Raw genomic sequence first — 24,625 nt, 5'->3', positions numbered from 1 at the left:
GGTAAACCCCTCTCAGGGTACTAAATGTTCAGCCTGCAACTAAACAAAGAGGTGACCACAGAAGTTAAATATAAAAACGTTTGGGTGAAAAAATGGTGGGTTCATACTCCTCCACAATCACAACTTGATTTGAGGCAGAAGACTAAATATTTACAATCATTACACATCACAAAAAAAAAAACCCACTCAAAAATGCCTTCTAAAGATGATCAGAACTAAAATCTTCTTCAATTGGTGCTGTAAAACCAGTCCCACAAAACAGTATCCATGTGAATCTTCAAAAGTACAAAACAGCTTAGTTAAAAAGGACTCTATAAAGCTACCCTACTCCTACAAGCACCCTTGTTTCACCACTTCTTCAGGGCTACATGATTCAAGAAACACACAGCATTGTTCTCTTCAACTTATCTTTGAAACTGCAATATTCATTTAAAGTGACGTGTGACCTCATTTCCTTGCACGTATCTTCAAAGTTCCACCTTCATCCAATGAGTGGCACAGAGACTTCATCATGGCGTCAGTTCTAAACGCCACTCAAAATCTTTCAGTGCCGCCGCTCAAAACATGTTTCTATTTATTCTTTAAATTATTTGGTCACCTCTTTGTTTATTTGGGATAACAGTATTTTTGGTGGACCTGCAACTGACCCTGCAGCTAGGACAGACAAGACAGGGAAGACAGAGCAAGGAGGAGAACAGCAGTACCTGTTGGAGCTGTTTGATGCTGCTATTGCCCATCTTCTCCAGGTGAGCTTTGAAAGCTTGGATGGTGGCTGCACCGTCAGAGAACCGGCGAACAGGGGAGAAGCGCTCCGTGGGGAGGTGCAGCGTGTTGGAGTCCTTGTAAACAGTACTGAAGGACAAGAAAAACAAATTAGGGAGAACACTTTAACACTGCTGCAGTGTCTTGGTTTGGTTTCACTAATAAAATGGTCCATGGCTACTGTCCTTGAAGGTGCTAGAAATGTTTACTTTCTTGACACACCAGATCACAAGCCAGGCTACTGAAGCTAATCAAGAAAAGCTAATTTTCAATGCCATTTACGCACATAAAACTTAACGGGTGTGCCAAAACTGACCCAGTTTCGTGGGTACTTCTGCGCACTAAGAGGCATTCCAGGAGGCAGAGTTGGGGTGGAGTCGGCACTTATGCGCCTAGGATTTTATTATAAAAAAAAACAAACTGTGTGTAGAAATTCTGTCCTCTGTAGAAGAGGTGCAACTTTACACGAGTGAATGTGGGTGCGTGTACCCGGCCAATTACCTGAGTGTTTTCAAAGCAAACTCAGGCACCTTTGAAAATACTCAGGGAATTCTATTTGTGCACTTTACCACTGTGTGGGCTTTTTGAAATTTATCCTCCCCAAGGGCAATAACAAAAGCCATTCTGCTGTTTACTCATGGAAACGTGTGTCCCTTTCCCATGAGGCTTTGCAGCTGGGATGGAATTAGGTCAGGGGAGACAACTGCACACAAAATTTTAGATATTCTTCTTCCTAAACAAAAGATTCCTGCACAAACTTGGGGTAAAAACACTCACAGGATGTGCCAGATGATTTATCCCTTTATGCTAATAAACTCAAGTGAACAGTCACATAAAGCTTCTTGTTACTCTCCTTCCTTCCTAATCTTATGTGAAGAGGAAGACTAAGAGTAACCAACCACAATGCAGCTCTGGCTCCTGCTGCTTTCTGATTGGTCATTGCTTCCATTTACAGGGCAGCCACACCAGATGGTTTCAAATAAGAATAAATGCAAAATAAATTTTACCTAATCTCTAAGTTACCAGGAAAGCCCACTTGACTGGTTCGTAATGCAAAACCTGACCTTAACAGGTACAATCAGTTCATGAGGACCTGCACATTCTATAACTAGTAGCAGTGAAATTCATGGTGCGGGTTTCTGCTCCTGTACATGTTCCAGCAGCATCTCTCTACCATTAGCACCCTGTGGCACTTTGGTAAGGCTGATAATAAACTAGTTACTTTTTAACTAAATAAAGAAAACCTCATTTTGTTTACGAGAAATTTATACATGAGAAAATGTATCTCTCGTTCAAGCCAGAGATAGGAACCCTTCTGCATTACAGTTCCATAAATCACACCCATATACCATTATCAAGCTGTAGGTTAGACACCTCTACCAGAGAGAAAGAATATTGGGAGACAACAGGTGGCATAGTAACTTAAGAGCATATATTACAGTAAAGCTTTTCTTCTCTGTCTCCATCTGCTGGTAGGGGAGAAAAACCCATTCATCTGGACTGGTCTGGGGAGCAATAAGGAATAACTGTTCTTCTGGGTTGCCAAGAGAACTGGCCAAAAGTGCCAACTGGGGCATCCATATCATTGATTCACCAGTACTTCTAACAGCTGTCTTTTGCTAGTGTCTGACCAGTGATTCTGACCTGAATTATGGTAAAAGAAAACTCAATTCAACAGGTCCCGCCTCATGGACAGCTCAGCAACACTGCTGACACCAAGAGGAAGGGGCAGAGAAGAATGTGAATATGCAAACCAAAGGGGGTCAGTAATGTAATAGATGACAGCAGACAAAGACCAATTGGCCCATCCATTCTGCCCAATTTTTCTGTCCACACTGCTAAGAATACATCCCAGTTGCCAGTTTAGAATCTCTTTGATCCAGGACAATTTTTTCTCATCTTCTCCTTTTGTTTAATCATCTTGCACAGATGAGCATACATGATACCCACTTAGTTTTCTTCATCACCTTACTTTTCCCTTCCCTAACCAAAGTCTCCAAATATCGAAGATAAATTCAATCATTTTTTATACTCCCATTTGCAAAGAGTCCCTCAGGTGCTGAGTATGGTAAATCTATTGTGTAAGAGTGTCATCACATGCACATGAGGTGGTAAAAGGAAAAATTGGTTCTTACCTGCTAATTTTCCTTCCTTGAGTCCTAACCCAACCAGTCCATACAGATTGTTTTTACTCCCCTACCAGCAGGGAATAAAAGCTTCACTGAACCCTTGGTACTTAAGGAACTGTGTCACCTATAGTCTTCTCAGTAACCCTGTAACAAAGCTAAACCAACTCCCCCATAATGAGCAGGAATGGATCAAACCTTAGTGAAATCAGGAATCCAAGACTGACACCCCTTCATTGAGGAGTTGCTGAATGCTAAACCCGAAACAGATATGCATAGAAAGAGCAGTCTTCAGCAAAGTAATGAATGGGATTCTGGACTGGCCTGGTTAGGACTAAAGGAAAGAAAATTAGCAGGTAAGAACCAATTTTTCCTTCCTTATTGTCCACCAGACCAGTTCATACGGGTAGGATGTACTCAAGCCACCCTAAACTGGGACGGGACCTGCAAGACCTGTTTGTAAAATGCCTACCCCAAAACTCTAAGCACCTGGGGTTCGGACATCAAATCTGTAATGCTGGAAAAAGTGTTTAGTGAAGACCAAGAGGCCGCTCTATAAATACCCTGAGGTAGCACCAACGATACTCAGCCCACAGTGCTGCCCGAGTCCTAATGGAATGTGCCTTTAGGATATATGCTGACGCAATCACTTCCTTAATTCATCTAATGATCAAGGCCTTAGATTCCTTTTCTATTTTGTTGTGGCCAGCAAATTAAACACAAAGGCGGTCTTGATCCCCTAAAACTGTTCATAATCTTGAGATATCTCAAAAGAATCCTGAGGACATCCAGAAGATGCAGCTCCTGGGACTGTGCAGCAGCCTCTGAATGTGTCCTCCTAAATGCTGGCAACTCCACAGACTAATCCAGGTGAAAGGAAGATAACACCTTGGCAAAAAAGAGGGAACTGTCCAGAAAGACACCCCAACCTTTGAAAATTAAAGGAAGGATCCCTGAAGCTCAGAAATGTGTCTTGCTGAACATATAGCCACCAAAAATACTGCCTTCAGGGTAAGTTCTTTTAAATATGCTCTTTTTATAGGTTCAAAAGAAGGCTTGCTCAAGGCCTTCAGGACCAAGTTCAAGCTCCAGGATGGGACCAATCTCTGAACTAGAGGTTTCAAATGCTTCACTGTCTTCAAGAACCTAATCACATCTGGTTGCAAGGCTAGCAAAGACTTTTGAATCTTACTCCTATAAACGGACAACATCACTACCTGCACCCTCAGAGAATTCAGAACTAAACCCGCCTGAAAAAAAGGCAAGATCGCCGAAATGGAAGCAAGAAATGGAGACAAGCCTGACTTGAACACCTTCCAGAATCAAACATTTGCCAAGGAAGTAGAAGCCTTTCTGGTCTGAAGCAACATCAAAATCACTTCCTTAGAATAGCCCTTAATCTTCAATCACCTCCTCTAAAGAACCAAGCCAGGGGACAAAAGCGATGAACCTGATCTAACAGTATCAGACCCTAACACAGAAGACTGGAAATGTGACTCACATAACAGTCCCTCTGAAACTGATCAAGTCTGCAAACCATGGCCTCCCTGGGCACTCCAGTGTTACCAGAATCACCAGACCTTGATGTCTGTTGATGAGTCTCACCACTCAACTTATCAATGGCCATGGGGGTGGGGAAACATGTAAAAGGAGGAGGAACCCTAAGACAATGGCTGCCACAAAGCATGCAAACCTTCGGATCCCACTTCTCTCCTGTGACTAATGAATCTCATCACTTGGCATTCAGACCCGATGCCATCAAATCCACGAGGGGGGTTCCCCACCGGGTCCTGATGAGATTGAATGCTTCCACTGCAAGCTCCCACTCTAGTGTGTTCCTACACAAGAAACCCACCTGTACGTACTCCACCCCGCAATGTGAGAAGCCAAAAACAACCTTAAGTGTCATTCTGCCCAATGGAATAACTTGGCCATCTCTTGTGAGACTGCCAAACTCTTGGTTCCCTCTGCCTGTTTATATGTGCCAATGCCATATTATCTGACAGTATCCTCACCACCCGATCGCTGATTAGAGGCAGAAAACACGTAAAGGTCCTCCAGATCACCCTCATTTCCAAGCGATTGATGGATCAGTGGGCCTCCAACCAAGACTTCAGACTTTGCGCTGTCCACCCCTGACAAACAGCCCCCCAGCCAACCAAACTAGAATCCATGATCACCATTACCCAATCTGGAATTTCTAATCCACACCCCTGAAAAAACATCTGAGTGAAAGCCACCAAAAAAGACTCAATCTGGCTTCCCTTGGGAGGAGTAACCTGACATCATAATCCTTTGACTGAGGATCCCAATGTGATAGAAGATTCTTCTGCAGCGGTCTCATATGAGTTGCTGACCAAGGAACCAGATCTATTGTGGATGCCATGGATCTCAGAATCCGCAAATAATCCAGGCCCTGGACATTAGGTATGTGCATTTGTTGCATCCTTTTTGGTGGGTATGCACATACCCCTCTGACTTTCTAGTACATGTGGAAAAAAGATATATGCAAGTACCTGTTTTTCCATGCATACTAGAAAGTAAGCAAGATATGTGTGTACCCGCCAAAATGGATGTGAAGCCTGCATATTCCTACTGGACCCTGATAACCACAGTAGCTGTAGAACTTGATTCTGAAGCTTCATACTTTTTTCCTCTGTAAGAAACACCTTTCCTATTCTCATCTTGAACTGGGTGCCCAAATACTCTAGGCTCTTAGAAGGCTTCAGTTTGCTTTTATAAAAATTGACTACTCAACCTAGGCTTTGAAACAGAGAAATAACCGTATGGATGGAACAACTTTCCCCTAAAGGGGTGGTTACCCAACTGGGACATAGACAACACCAGAGCAGCAGTCTGGCCAAAATCATATTTCTCGCCACTGTGCATAGCAAATCACATAGCAATTGGCAATAAATCCAAATTAGCCTGCAGCCATTCTGCCTCCTTTTCCGAAAGCATATCCTCCAAGTCTGCCATCGGAATCTGCTGCACCCAGTGCAAACACACTTGTGCCTTAACACTACTACTCCAAAAGCCAAGAAGGAAAGCTCAAAAAACTTCTTGAGATGGATTTCCACCTTTTGATCCTGAGTTTCTTTAAGGGCTTCACATCTTTCAAATGGAATGGTGGTCTTCTTTGTGATCAGAGATACCAAGGCATCTGTTCTTGGCACCTTCAATAACTCCAAATCTTCTTCTGGAAGGGGAAAGAGCTTTGCCATGTCCCTGCCAACCTTTAGACCAACTTCTGGCATGTCTCATTCCTTTTACACCAGGAGTGTTCCACTCAACTTGTTCCATCTTCTTTTGCTTAATACCCAGCTCCGCCCCAGCTTGGGTAATCATGGCCGGCAACTCGTCCCTTTTAAAAAGAAACCACCTCTGGATCATCCTCTTCTACAACAGGAAGCTCACTCTTCTCCAGATGATCCTTTTCCTCCTGAAATTCCTCAGGGGGCTCCCTCCAGCAAGTCCCATTCCGAGGACTCCGAATGCAAATACCATTCCGGATCCATCTGAACCGCTCTCTTCTTGGGACAAGATGGAATCACTGAACCTCCAGGTAGAGACTCTTCTTACTAGGCCCCTTTCCTTTCTTAACTAAAAAGTCTTTGTACATTAAAAGCACAAATTTGAGTGTAAATGGTTCCTTGCTCTTCTTCTCCTTATCTTGCTCACCAGAAATTCTTCCAACTCAAAATGCTGCCTAGATGTGTCCCCTGCCACAAGAGACAACTCCAGAGAATCTGTACAGGCTTCTTCTGAAGATCCCTGCAGCATCGGAAAAATCACTGGCTGTCGCTACAGCCCTACTAGCTTTCCCGCTCGAGTCTGCCTCAAGAGCTATCTGATGCTTCTTAGCCCCAGCTCTCCTAATGTCCATGGCTGAAAGAGGGTCTCCAGAGGAGCCCTCTTCATCATCAACACAGGCCTGACAAATCCTGAAAGCCAAGACCTTAATGTGGCGGTCTCCACATTCATCTGAAGCAGCCATTTTCCCCACAGCATGTGGCAAAGCAGAGTATTGACCTGCACTGCGGTAAATTTCTCCCTTTCCAATTTTCACAGCGTCCTTCCAGTCCAGTCTTACCGGCAGGACTGCCTGCAAGGTATTAGGTGCCTGTAACCTACCCTAGCCAACTCCACACTCTTTACTCAAGTTGCAGTCTTTTTTTTAAATTATCTTAAAGAGACCCACCCCTAAATATCCAGCTAAATTAAAAGAAAAATGTTTGGTTTACTTCCCTATAGAGAAGACTTCTGATTCCATGCAGGCAGGAAAGGGGGGTCTTGAAAGAGAGGGAGAAGAGGACCAGGAATGAGAGAGCTGAGCCCCAATGGCTATCAGATCCTCATCGTTGATTGGGTGCAAGCTCACTAAGGGCCACCAACTCCGTGCACGACCCAAGGGATGGTACAGGACCTAACACCTTAGGGAGCAGGGGGCACAGTACCTTAAGAACCAAGGATACAATGAAGCTTTTATTTTCCGTCTCCATTTGCTGGTAGATGAGAAAAACTCATTTGTATGGACCGGTCTGGTGGACGATAAGGAAGAGGCAATGTTTTCTATGCACTTCTACTAAGAGCTTGGGTCTCTTCTTGCATGGAAAGGGCTGCTCGCCTCCTGCAGTCTGCATTACTCTTAACAGGGAGTCAGAACTTATGGGTTCAAACTCTACTTTTGCCACTTGACAATGATTCCATGTGAACTTGAACAAGTTATCACTTCTCTGTTACTTATTATTCATCTATAATGTAATTTAATAATACTAATAATTGCTCTAATTATTAATGTGGCTAGACCCAGTGCACGGGAGATGACTTTCCAGTTATCAGCTCTACTTAAAATTGTCTAAAATATTTACTATCAAAAGATCATCAGTGAAACCAGATAATTCATTACTACGAGTGGAAAGCTCTGGCCATTATTTTTGTCCAGAATTCTGTGATGTTCTTTGAAGTTGTAATTGGTACCAGGTGTCCCACACCAGAAGTCCAAATCAATAGTTTTTGTATAATTTACCTCTCACGTTTACACCCTCAGTGTTTCTCAGAAAGGCATTTTATGTCTCCCTTTGTACTGGGGTTATGTGTGGGTTTGGCAGGGTCTTACTCTCTGCTGATCTGCCCATGTGCTGTATTCTGAAGCCCTTACTCACCGGTGTTGGTCAGGCACCAGATGGGGCGTCCACCCCCGTGATCGGACAGACTGTTGTCCTAGCTGCCTCTGCAGGTCTGGGGGGATTTCGGCAGTAGGGTTGGTCATTGCCAGAGTGTGCCGTTTGGACCGATTTGCTAAGTATCTGTAACCAGCAAAAGCTAATTTTAGAAGCAAGAAAACTCCAATAATTGTCACTTATGATCAAAGGCTATTAATGCAAGAAAATATTCCCCCTGTCCTCAGGGCCAGTGCAAGGTATTAGGTGCCCTAGGCAAAACTTCTGCCTTGCGCCCGGCCCCCCTCCCCCCTGCTCCTAGCCCTGACCTCATTCACTGAGACACTGCTCGTGGCCTGCTGAGCGTGTGCTTTTCTCGGCCGCGAGCAGGGTGGGCACTGTCGAGAGCAGGATAAGCTCCGCTTGCAGCCCCACATGGTTGCTCTTCGGCGCCCCCTAATGGTTGGTGCCCTAGGCGACCGCCTAGTTTGCCTAATGGGACGCACTGGCCCTACCTGCCCTCAAGGAGCCTGGGATGTGATCAAGCTTTAACAGTTTAGACCCAGCAATGGCTTTTCTTTCTGCATTTAATCTCTCGCAAAATCTTTCCTAAGTCCTTACATACAGACCGATGCAATATCGAGCGCTCAGTTCAGCACGTCACTAAATGTGAGGTTGGATGTGCTAGATTTACGACCGATGCAATACTAGGATCAGCACATCCAAAATGTGCGTCTAAACCAGCGCATAGCTAAAAGCACTCATCACATGTAAATTCCATGTAGATGAGGCTATTAGCTATTACCCCACGATGCCAAAAATTGCCATGCGGCCAAGGCATCCATTTTTTTTTAAATTTTATTTTTATTAATTTTCAATAACTTACAAAGCATCCACTTTGCAATGAAACATAGTATGACAAATCAGAAATAATAAAGTAACAAAATACAGGATAATAAACTTTCCATGAAATATCTAACTACCCATTAGACCCCTACTAACCGGGGGGGGGTTACATGCAAATTTGGAAACAAAATTATCAAACAGGATGCTACTAAATCTCTGCTTCTTTCATATAATGGACTTCATTAATTACTGCTAACTTGCAGTAAAACCTTTTTAGGCTTGACAAAACTTTTTAACTGCTCAGGCTGAAAGGAAACATAATTGTCTCTATTATACTTTATGACACATTTGCAGGGAAACCTTAAAAAAAAGGACACTCCCACTGCCAATGTTTCCTGGCGTAATGCTAGAAAACGTTTCCTTTTTAGCTGTGTCGACTTTGTTAGATCAGGAAAAATCCTAATTCTTGATCCCATAAACAAAACATTGGTTTTCTTGAAATATGCTCGCATGACATCTCCCAGATCTTTTTCATTAAAGAATATCAGCAATGTAATTCTTTCAACAATTTCATAGCTTGAAGGCTCAAGGAAACCAGTTAAGTTGTCTAAATCATTGGGGGCGACTTGCATTTGTTGGTTATTACGTATGGGCAAAAAATAAACTTTATCCAGGGGTGGAGCCTGCTCTGGTGTAATTTCTAAAATCTCAAGGAAATAACATTTAATAGTAATTCGAGGTATTTCTCCAACAACCCTGGGGAAGTTTAAAACTCTCAAGTTCAAACGCCTAAGTGCATTTTTGATGTTTTCAATCTTTCAATTAATAGCCCCACAGTCCTGAATAATAGTAGAATGCCCGCCCGGGAACTGATGTTCAAGCTTGCCACGCTCAAGGGTTCACTGAAGGAAAACAAAAAAAAAAACCTGCTTTCTGTGATTCCTCGTATTAGTATCATCGCGATATTAGGTAAGAGGAACCACAGAAAGCAGAATCATGCCATGCTCAAGGGCTCAAAAAAAATAAAAATAAAAATTCCTGCTTTCTATGCTTCCTCATAAGGAGAACCACAGGCAGCAGCATCCTGAAGGTTTGGCTCAATTGGAATCCCTGCCGGCAGTAAGTAAAGGAGTGAATAAATTAATATTAAGCTTTGGTCACTTAATATTAATTTATTCACTCCTTCACTTGCTACCGATTGGTCCATTCACTGTCACATGTCAGTGAAAGGACCAATCTCCTTTCAGAAGACTGTCCTGAAAAGGACCAATCAGAAATACCCCTGCCAGGCTGCTGTGGGTGCACAGCCACGTGTTCTGGACGTCCAATGCAGAGCACTAAGGACGTACAAATTACCCACTGTGCGTCCCTTTTAGCATGGCAGCTCATTTGCCTATTGCTTTGAGCACCCAGGAGAGGTGGAGGTGTGTGTGTTCAAAAAACGTGCGCCCAAGTTTGGATGCATGTTTTTTATGCGATGATATTGCATTGGCCTGATAGTGACATTTTATTTATTTATTTATCGAGTTTTATATACCGTTGTTCGGTTTCGCCATCACAACGGTTTACAAAGTATCGATGTTTACTAAAATTGCTAAGGTAATCATGGTTGTTAATCTAGATAGCATAACGTATATAATTTAGATTACAAAGTATGATTTTTTAACATAACGTAGATAGATAGCAAAGTTTGATTTTTTAACATAGATACTAAAAAAAGGTTACAGTGGCTTTTTACTTAAATCGCTTATTTAGGTAACTGTCTGTTGTTGATTTCAGTAATATGAATTGGATGTCGAAACTATTCATCATAAGGTCAGTAGGGGGACAACTTGTTCGAGAGGTCAAAGGGTGTTTTAGTAGGCTTTGGTACACAGCCAGGTTTTTAGTTCTTTTTTGAAAGTTTTTGAGTTTTGCTGTGTCCTAAGTTCGATCGGGAGTTCGTTCCAGAGTTTGGGACTACCCAGGGTTATGGCTCTCTTTTGAGTTGTTGTAAGTTGTTTTGGACGAGCAGGCGGAATTTTTAAAAGACCTTTGTTAGCTGAGTGGAGGTTTCTCTTTGGCGTGTGCAGTTTTATGGATGCACTTAGCCAATTTGTTTGGTTTTCAAATATTGTTTTGTGTAGAATGGATAGTATTTTGTATTCTATCCTGTATTTTATTGGGAGTCAGTATAGTGATATAAGAGTGGGAGTAATGTGGTCATTTATTTTTAGATCCAGTGAGTACTCTGGCAGCTGCATTCTGGAGGATTTGCAGTGGTCTTATGTCAGTGATAGGTAAGTTGAATAGCAGGGAGTTGCAATAGTCCAGGTTGGAGAAGATGAGTAGCTGAAGGACTGATCTGAAGTTGTTGGGGGAAAGGAAAGGTTTTAGATGTCGTAGGGTTAGGAGTTTGTGATATTCATCTTTGATTTTAGAAGAGGTTCTTGAAGGATAGTTCATTGTCTATTATGACTCCTAATTTGCGGGCATGATTGACAGGGGAGATTGCCGCTTTATGGTTCATTAGTTTGAGCGGTGGGCAGTTGGGGTTCTTTCATTAGTTTGAGTGGTGGGCAGTTGGGGTTCTTTCTATCCAGTATTATTATGTGACATAGTAGTATTATTATATGACATAGTAGGTGGCAGCTGAAAACAAATACAATTGGCCCATCCAGTCCACCCAGTAATTCCTGTTCACCCTGCAGTGACATATCCTTGCTGCCATCTGTAGAAGTTTGCTTGCTTGTAGGATACCACTCCTTATCCATGTCAGGTTTTCTTTACTTTCTCCTGGATTCTCTACCCTCCTGGGAGCATACAGAATCCTATACTTACTCCCCCCTTGTTTTATATCCATGCTTTGTAATAATTTACGCCACAACTGAGAGAGGCTGCTGCCCAAACATCTGTCTTCCTAGGCTCCTCCCTGAGCCTTGCTGGATGATACTCTGCCAGTTCCGGCTCACTTGGTTTTTGAAGCGTTGTAGTCTCTTCGTACTAATCTGGCTAACCTATGGCCTGCAGTATCATTCTGTCATGCTTCCTTTATCTGACCTCTCTTTTATGCTGATCACCTCTGTGCTCGAGGGAGTGAAAGGGTGGGGTTATTTGCAATACCGCAACCATTAATAAATGCCATGGCCAGAAGGGCTTCTGCTCGATGCTATGTACCACAGTGCATAAATTGTCTCACTTTCGTGCAAAGCCTCCAAGGCACAAATATTTTACTTTTCACATTTTCCTTGTAAAGGTGCAGTGGGTATGCACTACAAAATACTGCAGCTTGGATTATACATGCCTGGCATCCATGAGAAGGCAGTTCTCCTTTACAAGAGCCTAAGGAATCAGCAATTCTCCCTGGTAGATTTCCCTTTGTGAAGGCCAGGCCTCTGACAATCTTGATACACAAATTGTTTTAAGCTGCAGTGCACAGTTCTGAAAATGCTCCAACGGAAATGGTAAATACAGTATTTGCCTCAAGTCCTGGTACTTATTATTCTGTTTGTACTGGTGGCTAACAGAGTAAAAAAACAAAAAACAGCAAGACAGATTCTCTCAGGCAGGAAAACACTAAACAGGAGCCACCAAGACGGTTCTGCGTAGACCCTAATGAATATTGAAGACCAAACATAAAAACACTTCCATTTTACAATGTAAAAAAAACCCCAAAACGCACCACTAGGAAAACATTTCCATCTTGTATTTCTCCCTCAGCCCTCTGCTTGCTCTGCTGTGATCTAGAAAACTGCTCTCCATTTATGCATGCAGTGAATACAGCACTGGGCAGCAGTAAGGCAAGCTCTCCTCAAACTTCTGGTTATGATGGCACTGTCTGTCCTTCCCTGTACGGACAACTTTCAGACCTTCCAGGGTTTTCTCATTTTTCTTCCACATATAGACCAAGAGCTCCATCTATGGTGGTTCCACCAAACACAGACTAGGAATCAGCTAGACCCAGGCACACTTTTAACTGAGCACATAGCGAAGGGTCTTCCAGGAACAGACTGGTCCCGTCACCCTGGTCTGGAGTTGGGATTTGAGTAGGAGGTTACGAGTTACAGATTTCTTTACTTTACTATCTGGATCATACAATTAAATTCGGAATCCCATCTTGAACAATGTAAACCTCAGATCAGAGCCCCTCTGTTTATCCAAGTTCAGTCCATGTCCTATCCAGAAGCAGAGTGTCTTCCACAGCCTTTATGGTTAGATAACTGCCTGTACTGAAAATGATGTGCTCTGAGTCAAAAGTCATGACATTAATCTGCTAAAGCCCGCTCATGAGGGCACTATTGCTATTAGAAAATAGTAAATGAAAACAAAGTACTGTTTCTTTTTATCAATTCTGGTATCATTTATACAATTTAAGAATATTTTGCCAAGACACAATATTTGATATGGAAATATGTTGAAGCTATTGAACTGAAACAAATAGAGGTCAATATTTCAAAGAGGTGTTTGTCCAGATAACTTGAGTTACTCAGAAAAACAGATTTAACGATCCTCTCCCTCTGACCAGCTAAATTTTATCCAGCTAAACTTTAGCTGCATAAATCGCTACCATTTTGGGATGGGATGGGGGGGGGGGGGGAGTTATCCAGATAAGTCTGGTCATGCCTGAGAGCAGTCCAACATTATCGGGTATATGTACACTTAATTGGCTATATTCAACAGAGAGCCAGATACGTTTAAAAAAATTAAAAAAAAAACTGCCAAGCAGCAGAGTCTATTCCCCATACTCCCTTCTTTCTGCCCAAAAATTCAAAATAATTTAAAAAATATAGGGGCACAGCACCAAATTCCTCCATACCCCCCTAAAATTACATTTAAAAAAATGAGAGGCTATAAGGTCCCAAGGGCCTTTCCTCACCTTGATATAAAAATTATAGGCCTAGCTCTGGGGCCCATCCTGAAACTCCCAAAGGCCACCAGAGTGCAGTAAATTCTTACCACTCCTGGCAGCATCCAGCATTGTTATGAGAGTAACATGGATGCTACGGAAGCAGGAAGCATCTCCTGTGCACCTGGAGGCCTTGGAGGTTTCGGGAGGGCTCCAGGTGGGGTCTGGATACAGGGGTGGGGAAGGAGTTCTCAGGGTACTATGACCCACAATTCTTTTAATTTTATTTTTGGGGGTGCTTTGGGAGGGGGAATGGGGCACTGTGTGACATTTTTAAAAAATATTTTGCGGGTGGGGAGGGATCAGCCCTGTTGGCCTGGAAGATTTTTTTTTTGTTTTTTTGCACTTAACTGGCTCTATGTTGAATACAGCAGATTAACTTTAAAGTTATCTGAGTAAATCTACCTGGATATCTTTAACCAAGTATATTCAGAGGGACAGCTAAAGTTGCCCGGATAATTTTAGTCAAGTATATTCAATGGGCGACTTGTCCTGCTGAATATTCGGCTAAAATTATCTGGATAACTTTACCCAAATAAGGGGGACATTTATCAAAATGCACTAAGGCATTTTCGCATGTGAAAAGCCCCGTTAACACATGCGATAACGTCTTTAACGCATGCGATAGCACCATATCGTATGGTGTGATGCAAATTTGAAAAAGAGGAGGAGTTAGGGGCGGGGAGAGGGCTGGGTTTGCCAGTCTGCGAAGTGCTATCGCACAGACAACGCCGATTTTAACTACACCTTTTTCAGTAGCGTTAAGCCGTGCGATAGCTTGCGTTACGGGGTGGTAAGGTTTTAGTGCATTTCGCGATGTCTCCTGAAAGGCCTGTTTTAGTAGATTTGAAGCTCCCGAAGCACAGAGAGAGAGAGCGCCATAATGTCCTCTCCCTAGATAGGTATTTGTATCCCTAAGGGTGGCCCACCTAGTACCTCGAGGTGAGGTTTAGGTATTAGTGTAGGGGGGTTAGGGGTCACTTTGACATTCAACTTGAGATGTACGAACAGAACAGTGGTCTCTTGTGAAGATTTGATGACCTACGGAGAGAGGAAACTCACCCAAAGATGAGATTTGGGCAATGTTCTCTCCACCTAGCTTGATGTTACCCAGGTAGAGAGTCCATCAAGCTAGGTTGAGAGAACCTTGCACAAATATCTTGGAGTGAGTTTCCTCTCTCCGAAGGTCATCAAATCTTCACAAGAGACCACTTTTCTGTTCATACATCTCACGTTGAATGTCAAAGTGGCCCCTAACCCACTACACTAATACGTAAACCTCACCTCGAGTTACTAGGTGGGCCACCCATAGGGCTACACATACCTATCTAGGGTGAGGACATTATGGCTATTCAGTCTCTCTCTCTCCTCCCCCCCCCCCCCCCAAGGATCATTAACAATGGTCCCCCAGTGGTTGAATGCAGGAAATACAACAGGTATGGCACTTATCGCAAAGTCTGAAAATGTTATCGCAATTTGCGCTTAGCTCTTCGCATAGGTAATTAGCGCAAATTGCGATAAACTGTATATTAGCATAAAACATGCCCCTTTTACTATCGCATTTTGATAAATCCAGGCCTAAGTTTGCCACTTGTCAGCTTACTGATTAGTGACCTCATAGAAAAGAAAATGTATAAAAGACAGTGATAGTACAAATCATCATATTCCAATCCAAGACAGAACCAAAATACACACAAAATAATTCACTTAAACAAATGGTGCAGCCACAGCTAAGACACTGAACATCAAGCAACATTACCATTGAACATCACCATCCAAGGCCATATGGCCTAATCCTCACTCTAAATACCTCTTTAGGACCGCTGAGGATCTAAGTGCTCTTGAATGACCAGTCGCAGAAAGAGAATGCCGGACCCAACGGACCACTGCTCTGACCCAGCATGACACTTCTATCCCCTCCATCTGCCCCACACGTCTTCAAAACTTTCTCCAACTGCTTAGAACTGAAAACAAACTACACACATTCTTTGATATTTAATATGTTTAGCTACAAATTTAAAGAAAAAAAGTCAGCTCCACTGCTGCATTTCCAAAAAGGCCTTCTGTTTATTCTCAGTGGGAAGGGAAAACTCTGGCCTTCTGGTTATAAAAAGATGATATTCAGAACGAAGGATCCTGGTGGGTTCTAGGATGAACGTCACTTGGGGAATTGCTCTTGCTATTCTCTTCCCTTGGGAAGTCTCCAGGGCTTCTGAAAGTCCAGTTTGTTTGTAGCGATCAGGATATCTTGGACTCCTTTCTCACTTGCCCACTGCTTTAAAAGGGCGAGCGATACACCCTAGAAGAGGTTATATTGCTTCTGGAAGACATTTTTAAATTTTGTTGCATATTTTTTAAACATTTATTTAAGGGTTTTTATTTAAGGGTTTTTATATACCGAGGCATGTCTGCAAAACATCACCTCGGTTCACAATGTAACATAACTTAGCAACAAGCTTTACAATATTAACATTTTTTTTAACAGGGAAAGGGTTAACAAGGGTAGGAGTAGATAATACGAGGATTATATACATATGTACATGTTAGTTTTAACAAGTGAGTTCATCAACGCAGTTAGAGTAATTAGCAGGGGAAAGTAATATAGGGGGGTGGAAGGGGGGAGTGTACCCACAGAGGGTGGGGGGTACACTGAGTAAATAGAAAGGGCGAGAGTCAGACGGGTGGTCATGTCGCATCTTTGGGGGGAGTCAATTCGTTAGTCAGGGTACACTAGTTTGAACAGCCATGTTTTAAGATTGTGTTTGAATTTTTTGTGGCAAGGTTCCAGGCGTAGTTGGGAAGGCATTTTATTCCAGTGGGCAGTTCCTGCGATGATGAATGATCGCTCTCTAAAGGTGGTATGCTTCATGAGCTTGGGAGAGGGAGTCTGGAAGACTCTAGTGGAGCAAAAAAAAATGAGAATCTAGGAAAATTCACAAGCCTTACATTTTTCTTCCTAATTTCTTCCTAATTTCACAAGCCTTACATTTTTCTTCCTAATTTCATTTCCGAGTTTCTCAAATATGTTTCATAGGGTCATATTTTTTCTTAATGAGTGCACGATCTGCAGCTTGCAGGACAGAGATTTTCCTCTCAGACCTCTACAATCAAACTTAGCGATCTTCAAAAGAATATCCCAGCTTTCCAATTTGTGATGGATTACACAACTAGACATAGAGGTCTTAATGAAGGCAAGAACTTCCCAGATTTCCTGTAATGAGAACTTTGGGTACTTGGGACAACACAGCCAAAACAAATGTTACTGGTGAAGAAGCAGCACAGGCTCCACCAAACCCCACACCTCCGAGGCCTACCTCCTTCACAGCCACTCTGGACATCTCTGCTGGTGATGTTACCACACTGACACCAAGTCCTGGGACTGTCCCTCTGCTCTCTGGGCACTCCAGCACATGAGGCCAGAGAGTTTACAGACACAAACTCACCAGAAGGCATGGGAAATCGTCCTTTGGAGCTTAACAAGCCTCTAACCTGCTGGTCAAATGTCTACAGAGCCAAAAATTGTCAAAGATGTTTCAACTGTTTAAGATCTTGTTTTTAATCTTTTTTTTTTAATTTGATACAACAGTGGCACAACAGGCGAGAGACTTGGTTATCTGCTACCATCAACACAGCACATGCCATGGACTGGAGACCTACAATGATATTAGCCATAAGTTAATTACAATTATTTTGGGATAACATAGGTCATGACATGCATAGGTTTCTGATTAGCTTCTTTTCAAGTTTTTCCCTTGCAACTCAAAATCTGAGGGAATTTATGCCACCGTACTGGAAAGCTCTGAGAGGTTTTGATATGTCATGTGACATGCAGTGTGTAAATAAATACTCAGTGAGGAAGAATGGGGTGAAGAATGGGAGTTTTAGCCATTTCAAATGAGGAATATCCATTTTCTCTTTAAAATCAGAGGCAGCAGCTAAACTACTGTGCACCATTTTATTTTATTGGATTGTTGTTTTTTATTTGGGTACAATACAGATAGCAAAATACCTTACTGCCCTGACCAATGCTGAGCTGATAAATGCAAAACATGAAAACTTAAAATGTTTTTAATCTGCTCTTGAAGTGCGTTGGAGTAATCTAAAGAATGAGGCTGAGGTGGCACCAGGGACTGCCAAAGCTTTGGAAATGAGACGCACTGCAGCGCTAAACTGTAGTAGGCTACAGTCACCAGTGGGCCACAAGCCTTAGCCACCCATCTTGTTATCAGGACAGCACATCAGCTGTCAAGCTCGGAGAAGAAAGAAGCCGTCTGCAGGCTGGTGTGCCACGAGAGATGTCTGTGTGGGTGGCTCTCGATCACCCTGCGGTTACTCAGAGTGCAGAATTTTAAGCAGCTGAGATTCTGTTTGTCTTGTTTTTGAATTTGCTTATGCATGCCATGAATAATTGTTGGCTCCTGAGCGCCCACGATGCCCAAGAAATAAAAAAAAAAATAAGAATAAATGGGAAAAGATCAAAGCAATACTGTATGAAGAAATGTGAAGAATGATCTGTTCTTTCCATGTTCTGGAGTCAGAATTGCACGACTGATGGGTAATGTGGGTGGGGAAAGTTGCATTACTCAGATTCTCACCGTGCACCAATCAAAATGGTTAAAAACCAACCTGATTTCACTGCTGTGTTGTAAGCCGCCCTGGGTCTTTCCAGGAGGAGAGCAGCATATAAAACTAAAATGTAATGTGATATAATAATCACAAATACTGTGTTTGTGTGGGGAAGGAATGGGGGCGTGGGGGAGAGGTATAACTGTTGCTGGAAATAAAACTGCTGTTCGAGAAATTACAGAAAATGGCTTTATTTTGTCCCTTCACTGCCAGAAAGTGTAAAGATTCATAAAACACATACACAAGCACCCCCCAGCCTCCTGCTCCCACACCCTACTGTAAATGTCTAATCAGTAAATGCTGAAAGAAAGCTGCTCGAGGTAAGAGATCCAGTTTAGAGCTAAAAGGTTCCAAATCAGCTGGGACTGTACCACTACTCAACTTATGGGGAGGGGAGGGCAGGAGGTAACATTCAAAACAAGTCTGCTCGTAAGGCAATAAAGAGGTCAAAATTCAAACGCAGGCTATCCAGATAAACTGGATATTCAGCGGCACAGCCAAGCCGCTGAATTTACCCAGTTAAAACCAAGCTACCCAGATTAAGTTTATTTAAATCACTTTAGGACTGGTCTGCAGCACAATCAGACTTACCTGGATAACACTGAACAGTGGTGCTATCCAGATAAGTTAGCCTCTCCCCAGAAAGCCTCTGATTTATCCAGATGAAATGTATCTGGATAGATCAATAGCGATCGCTGTAGTGGGATTTTGAAATCACTCGGTTTGTCCGACTAAATGCCAAACTTAGCCAGACAAACCATTTAAAAATAGTTTTCCCAGATATTTATTTTTCTGTACTAAATGTTTCACAAAGATATTGTGTAAGTAAAAGAAACATACTGCGGGGTAGTGCTGTGCATCCTGAGAATCACCAGAGTTGTACTACAGGGTGCATCCTCAGAAGTCACAAAGGTCAGAGGAATGAGACAGCAAAGTAAAGGTCAGCTCTTCTAGTCCAGACCCAAATGGTGAAGCTCTAAAATTCAACAATAGGAAATCTTGGGAGCCTTATACATACCTATCATCAAGCTCTGAGATTCCTTAATGTATGTTACTCTGGAATACAGTCAGCCAAAAATGGTCCTTTTCAAGAAGAACCGTGCATCTGTATGAGGCTCTGTACACGGCATTCTAAGGCATAGAATATGCTCAGGAAGTACATTTGACAGATTGGATGGGCCTTACCGTCCTTATCTATGTTTCTATTCCATGACTCCGGGTATTTGATCAGATGTAGTGGGGAGGCACAGCCTCCTGGGCAGAACACATAGAGGGTATTTTTCAGCCATTGGCTGGCTTGCAAAGTTAGCTGATCCGGCTAACTCTGGTGGGATTTCAGTGATGCAGCCACACCACTGAATATACCTGACTATCTGAAAGTTAACTGGATAACTTTATCTTGCTAACTTTAGGATTACTCTATGGCATGACCATAGTTATCCGGATACATTATCCAGCTAACTCTGAATGTTGGAGTTAGCCGATAACTTAACTCTGCCTCGGAACGCCCCTTCATTATCCAGCTAAACTTTAGCCAGACACATGGCAGAAGTCTGCAAACGTTGGCATTTGATTGAATAACTCACAAGTTATCTGGCTAAATGCCACTGAATAACCTCAACGAGGGCCTTAGCAAATGCCAAATAAAGTATTACCTTTGCACGGCTTCCTGATCAGGCTCCCCATCCGAGCTCTCCTCATCCACAGGAGTAACAGCTGGCACTGCCTACAGCATGAGAAGGGAAAAACCAGACTTAAATGGCTGTTAAGAGTTGGGTTTATCTTTTATGGTGAGAGGGCTGCTGGAGGGCTCCTGACAACCTCCTCACCACTCACAGAAAGGGTGCCAAACCCTTACAGCTAATAGCAGACCCCGCATTTTCCAGTTTCCTCCTGCTACTTTGGACTTCCAGTTCAACTGGAACTAAGACTGGGATCTGGCACCAGAAGCTTTCCCTTATAATTAGCAGGGACTCTCATCTGCTTTGTATATCTCCTCCCAGCTTACTTTTAACCCAGTCATTGCAGCAACATTCCTCAGCCAGGAGTCGTGCTCCAGGGCTCCTTCCAGGCCCAAAATTCAGACACCACTGCACAATGACTGAATCCTTCACCCCCCCAGGCTGTGAGAAAGCTGCCCTTTGCAGCATCCCTAGGCTCAGCTGAGCCAGGAACCAAATCCATGTCCCTCCACATGACAATGTGTAGCACTGCCAGCGAGCCAGCGGGCTAGCCCTCAAGTAAGAAACCTTAAGAAACTTAAAATAGGAGATTTTCAGCAGATATGGCTATATAGCTTGCTTGTTAATAGCTAGCAGAACCGCTATTAACACTTTTCATTCGTTTTGCATTCAGAATATTCTAAAACAGCATTCTGTTATTGCTGCAAGGTGCGACACATCAGCTGTTCTCTGTGCGCATATGCAGTTTTTCTAGACTCATCTTGAGTATTACAAGGGTCTGGAAGATGCTGTGCTGCACTGGGCTATACAGTTTAATGCCAAGTGTTAGCAAAAGTTCTAACCTCACCATCAGCGCTCACAAGCCATCCACCTTTCTACTCACTGGTGTCATGGTTACAAGTGGAGAGGGCCCCCGAGGACGCTTCAGCAGCTGTTGTGTGTGTAACTGAATGTTGGCACCACCATCTGATGCCCGCCGGCCTAGTGGACCCATGCCATTCAGAAGTTGCAAGGTTGGTGGCTGGAGTAAGGACTGCTCCTGCATGCATGGAGAGAGGGTGTTACAAACAAGATTCCAGAACAGAGAAGCCAAGAGATTAAAAATAATTGTAAATATTCTTGCATGAATTACTACTAGTACTGCAAACTCAGACTAATGAAGAGGGACTGGTGAGATCCTCTGACAGGGAAAATATCAACTAGGAAATTTGTAGATTTCTCCGCCCCCACCACCACATACACACAAGAATGTGAAAGCAGTAGTAAAGTAGAGATTGTTGATGTTACCATTTCCCACCTTAACTCTAAATACTGCCATAAGTGCTCCTGCTGTGTCCAATTAAAATCCAATTGTTGACAAAGGAAGGAACACAGCAGGAGCTACTGGGTTACAATGAGCCAGAGAGCTGAATCTACCATTCTGCTCCTCTTGCTCATCTATCACTCTGGCATGCCCAGAACACTACTGCTCAGTGTCTCATATAAATATCCTGCATGCTTATGTCAGGCATTTAAAGCTAGCTAAGTCAGAGGAACTGACACTGCAGGGCTAAGAGGTTTCTTCTGAAAGGAGTTTCATTTTACTCTCTGACAAAGTGATTTTAAATGATGCAGTATTGTCTTGCTTCTTAACATAACTCCTTTTTTATTTTGTGTTATTTTATAGTCATTATATTTGCTCTAATTTAATGTATGACAAAGCTGTAATGCTTTGAATGTAAGTTCTACTGTGGATGCGGTTTTGATGTACACCACTTTGATTTACCTTTGGAAAAGGAGATACCGAAACTGTTAAATTAAACTAAACTGAGGGAGCTGAAGGACGGCATTCCAGAGAACCCCGACAGAGGCCCGGTACATTCTTTGCAGCTCACCTGGACCTGGGCTTTGTAACCTTTCGGAGGTAAGCCGCAACTTGGCTACTCCTGGGGTCTGACTGGGAGGAATGGCTACAGCAAGGGGGTACCTTGTACTCCAGCTGCCCACTGGGAGGCAGGTTCTGCATGGGTAGCAGGTTGTGGATGATGTTCATGTTGGGAGCCACTTGCAAGAACGCAGTCTGTGGGGTCACTCGAGGGAAGCCAGGCAGTAGTTTCTGCAGGTCCTCTGCAACCTCCGTGCTGTACGGGCAAAAGATCCACCATTTGCAAAGCTCTCTCCCATGCTCGGCGAACTAGAGAGGCACTGTGCACAGCTCAAATCCCAGAATGAGTTTTCCCTTTTTATAGCAAGTGCTAGATTTATTGTAACACTGGAGGGCAATTTTCAAAACTGTCTGGATAGGTGCAAAATCTGCAAACACCAACGAATTTTACACCAGTTCTCAAAGGGAAAGTAAATGCGTATGTGCCCTTTGAAAACTGCGCACAGAAAAAGTACCTGCCTTTTTCTACAGATACCTTTTTTTCAGCCAAAACAATGAGCAGAGTTTTGAAAAGGCAAAACTAAGTGCATTGTATGATTCCCTACCATAACCCCAGCCCAAAAACACCTCCATGAAAATGCAGGTAAAAGTGCCCACACTGGGAATAATATGCAGACTTTTCAGGCTGAGCAATCTTCAAAAAGCCCTTTCAATCTGGTCACTTACGGCTACTTAAGAACGGAACAAGAGTCAGTTTCTGCCCTTTAAATTGAACACGACTTGTCACTTGAACGTCTTAACCTGTTCCAGCATCTGCCTCTTGTCTGATTCAGCTTGCTTTCCCTCTGGTGAATGTTTTCATTGCCTCTGGCCTCCGTTATTGCACAGTGGCCACGGTTTTATCTCCATCCTCAGCATCACTGACGGCTTTATTTTTCATGCTCCATGTCACTGCCCCTCAGTGGCTATTTATTCATCTTCATAATCAATGCAAAACTTGCCTCCTGCATAGTTCCACTCCCACCCATTCCCTCTTTACGTACTCACTATTCTTACATAAAAACATAGAAATGACAGCAGAACAGGACCAAATGGTCCATCCAGTCTGCCCAGCAAGCTTATGGTAGCACCAGCCGCACCATACAGGTCTCCCCCATAAAGGTATCATCAGGGGGGAGGCAACTGCCGTGCCGTACAAGTTACCCTCATTCTTAGCTTCCCAAACGGTTAAAGTCAGGGCCCCTGTTGGTTGCTGTCCGAGTCCAATTCCCCATTATATCTCTTGCCGTTGAAGCAGAGAGCAATGTTGGAGTTACTTATTATACTCTGTTTTGCTGCTCAGCACCTTCTAAGTGTTTCACTGACTTTTGCCTGGTCTCACCTGAGAGCTTTTCATATGTTCTACAAAATAATCTGCTTTATTGCATATATGTTACACTCTTGTTTTAAATCTGCCCAACATCCTCCCTTCACTGTCTTCCCTGCCATAAACAAAGTCTTTTTCTCTTAATTTTCCTTTCCTTAATCCTTCCCTTCCCTTATCTTTTAGGGTTCATGGTGTGGCCTGAATTAACTGGGCAGAATGCATGGGCCAACTGGTCTTTTTCTGCCGTTCTTCTATGCTGGGAGCCACAATCATACTGCCTGGGGAGGCTGCAGGTGTACTCACGGGCCTGAAGGAGATTTTCAAAGGGATGTGCCTCATGGAGTTTCCCTTTGAAAATGTGGGGCCAGCTTGCAAAAAAAAAAAAAAAAGCCTTTTACTTTGCCTGCCAGTTCCAGGCCTCTCCCCCACCCCCCACTGCAAAGAGGCAGGACAATTTTCCACCACTAATTTTAGCCAGGGAACTGCTCAGTTACCTGGATGGACTCTTGAAAATTGCCCCCTATGGGGGTAAATCTTCTAATTGCCCACAATGGTGCAAAGTCTGAGTGTTCGTATTACGCACAGACTTTGCCCCTTTTGTTCAAGTGACAATGATCGCAGGAAAACCACCTGCCATGCATTCACACCTTATAATGCACACAGCTAATTTTCCCCCAAGAAACAAAATGCTCATGCTTTTGAAAATTCAAAAAAGGATGGACGTAAACGCAAACTTTTCTCCAACCTTGCCCCAGGAGAGCTTCTTCTTGGTAAGAAGGAACTTCCACATCTAGTGGCCCTACAATTGTAAGTTTGCCCACACACAGAAAGGGCAATTTTAAAGGAGATAGCTTTGAAAATTACCCTCCGACTTGGCATACACTGCCCTATTCTTCTGACATCCTGTATAAAGTGCTCAAATTTACACTCTGATTAAACACACAAATAAGATGACCTTGGATTGCTCTGACTTCAGTTGTATCATATTCTTAGTGTTCTGCAGTCTGGTTAAAAAATGCTTTATAAATGTATCAACATGAAGGTATTTGTTGCATACTAACTGTGGATCAGGAACTCCAACAGTGTGCCTTCTCATGGACAGATATCGGGCCAGGGCCTCAGGCGATGGTTCCTCGCCTTCATCACTGTCCAAGTTCATCGTCCCGTCAGTCTGAGGGGGAAGACAGAAATCTTATTAAATTCATAACTATATGGTCTTCGTCTAGGGCTGACGTTTTCATGCAATTGGGTCCCAGAGCAGTGATCAGCCATTCCACCTCGGAGGTGGCAGCCTCCTTTCCAAGGC

The 24,625-nt window shown here is 43.2% G+C and overlaps 1 protein-coding gene across 1 annotated transcript in view; it reads right to left on the bottom strand.

The window, feature by feature from the left end:
• SIK3 (SIK family kinase 3) overlaps nt 1-24,625 on the bottom strand; it is a 241,798-nt gene that overhangs the window by 18,353 nt on the left and 198,820 nt on the right. Inside the window, 6 exon segments of the mRNA XM_029572295.1 lie at nt 705-852; nt 8,054-8,197; nt 20,063-20,133; nt 20,973-21,128; nt 22,056-22,209; nt 24,381-24,490. Coding sequence (XP_029428155.1) covers nt 705-852; nt 8,054-8,197; nt 20,063-20,133; nt 20,973-21,128; nt 22,056-22,209; nt 24,381-24,490 — 783 coding nt within the window.

Source organism: Rhinatrema bivittatum, chromosome 12, assembly GCF_901001135.1.
Source record: "Rhinatrema bivittatum chromosome 12, aRhiBiv1.1, whole genome shotgun sequence".
NCBI classification, from domain to species: domain Eukaryota; kingdom Metazoa; phylum Chordata; class Amphibia; order Gymnophiona; family Rhinatrematidae; genus Rhinatrema; species Rhinatrema bivittatum.
This window is presented reverse-complemented; position numbering and strand designations above follow the sequence as displayed.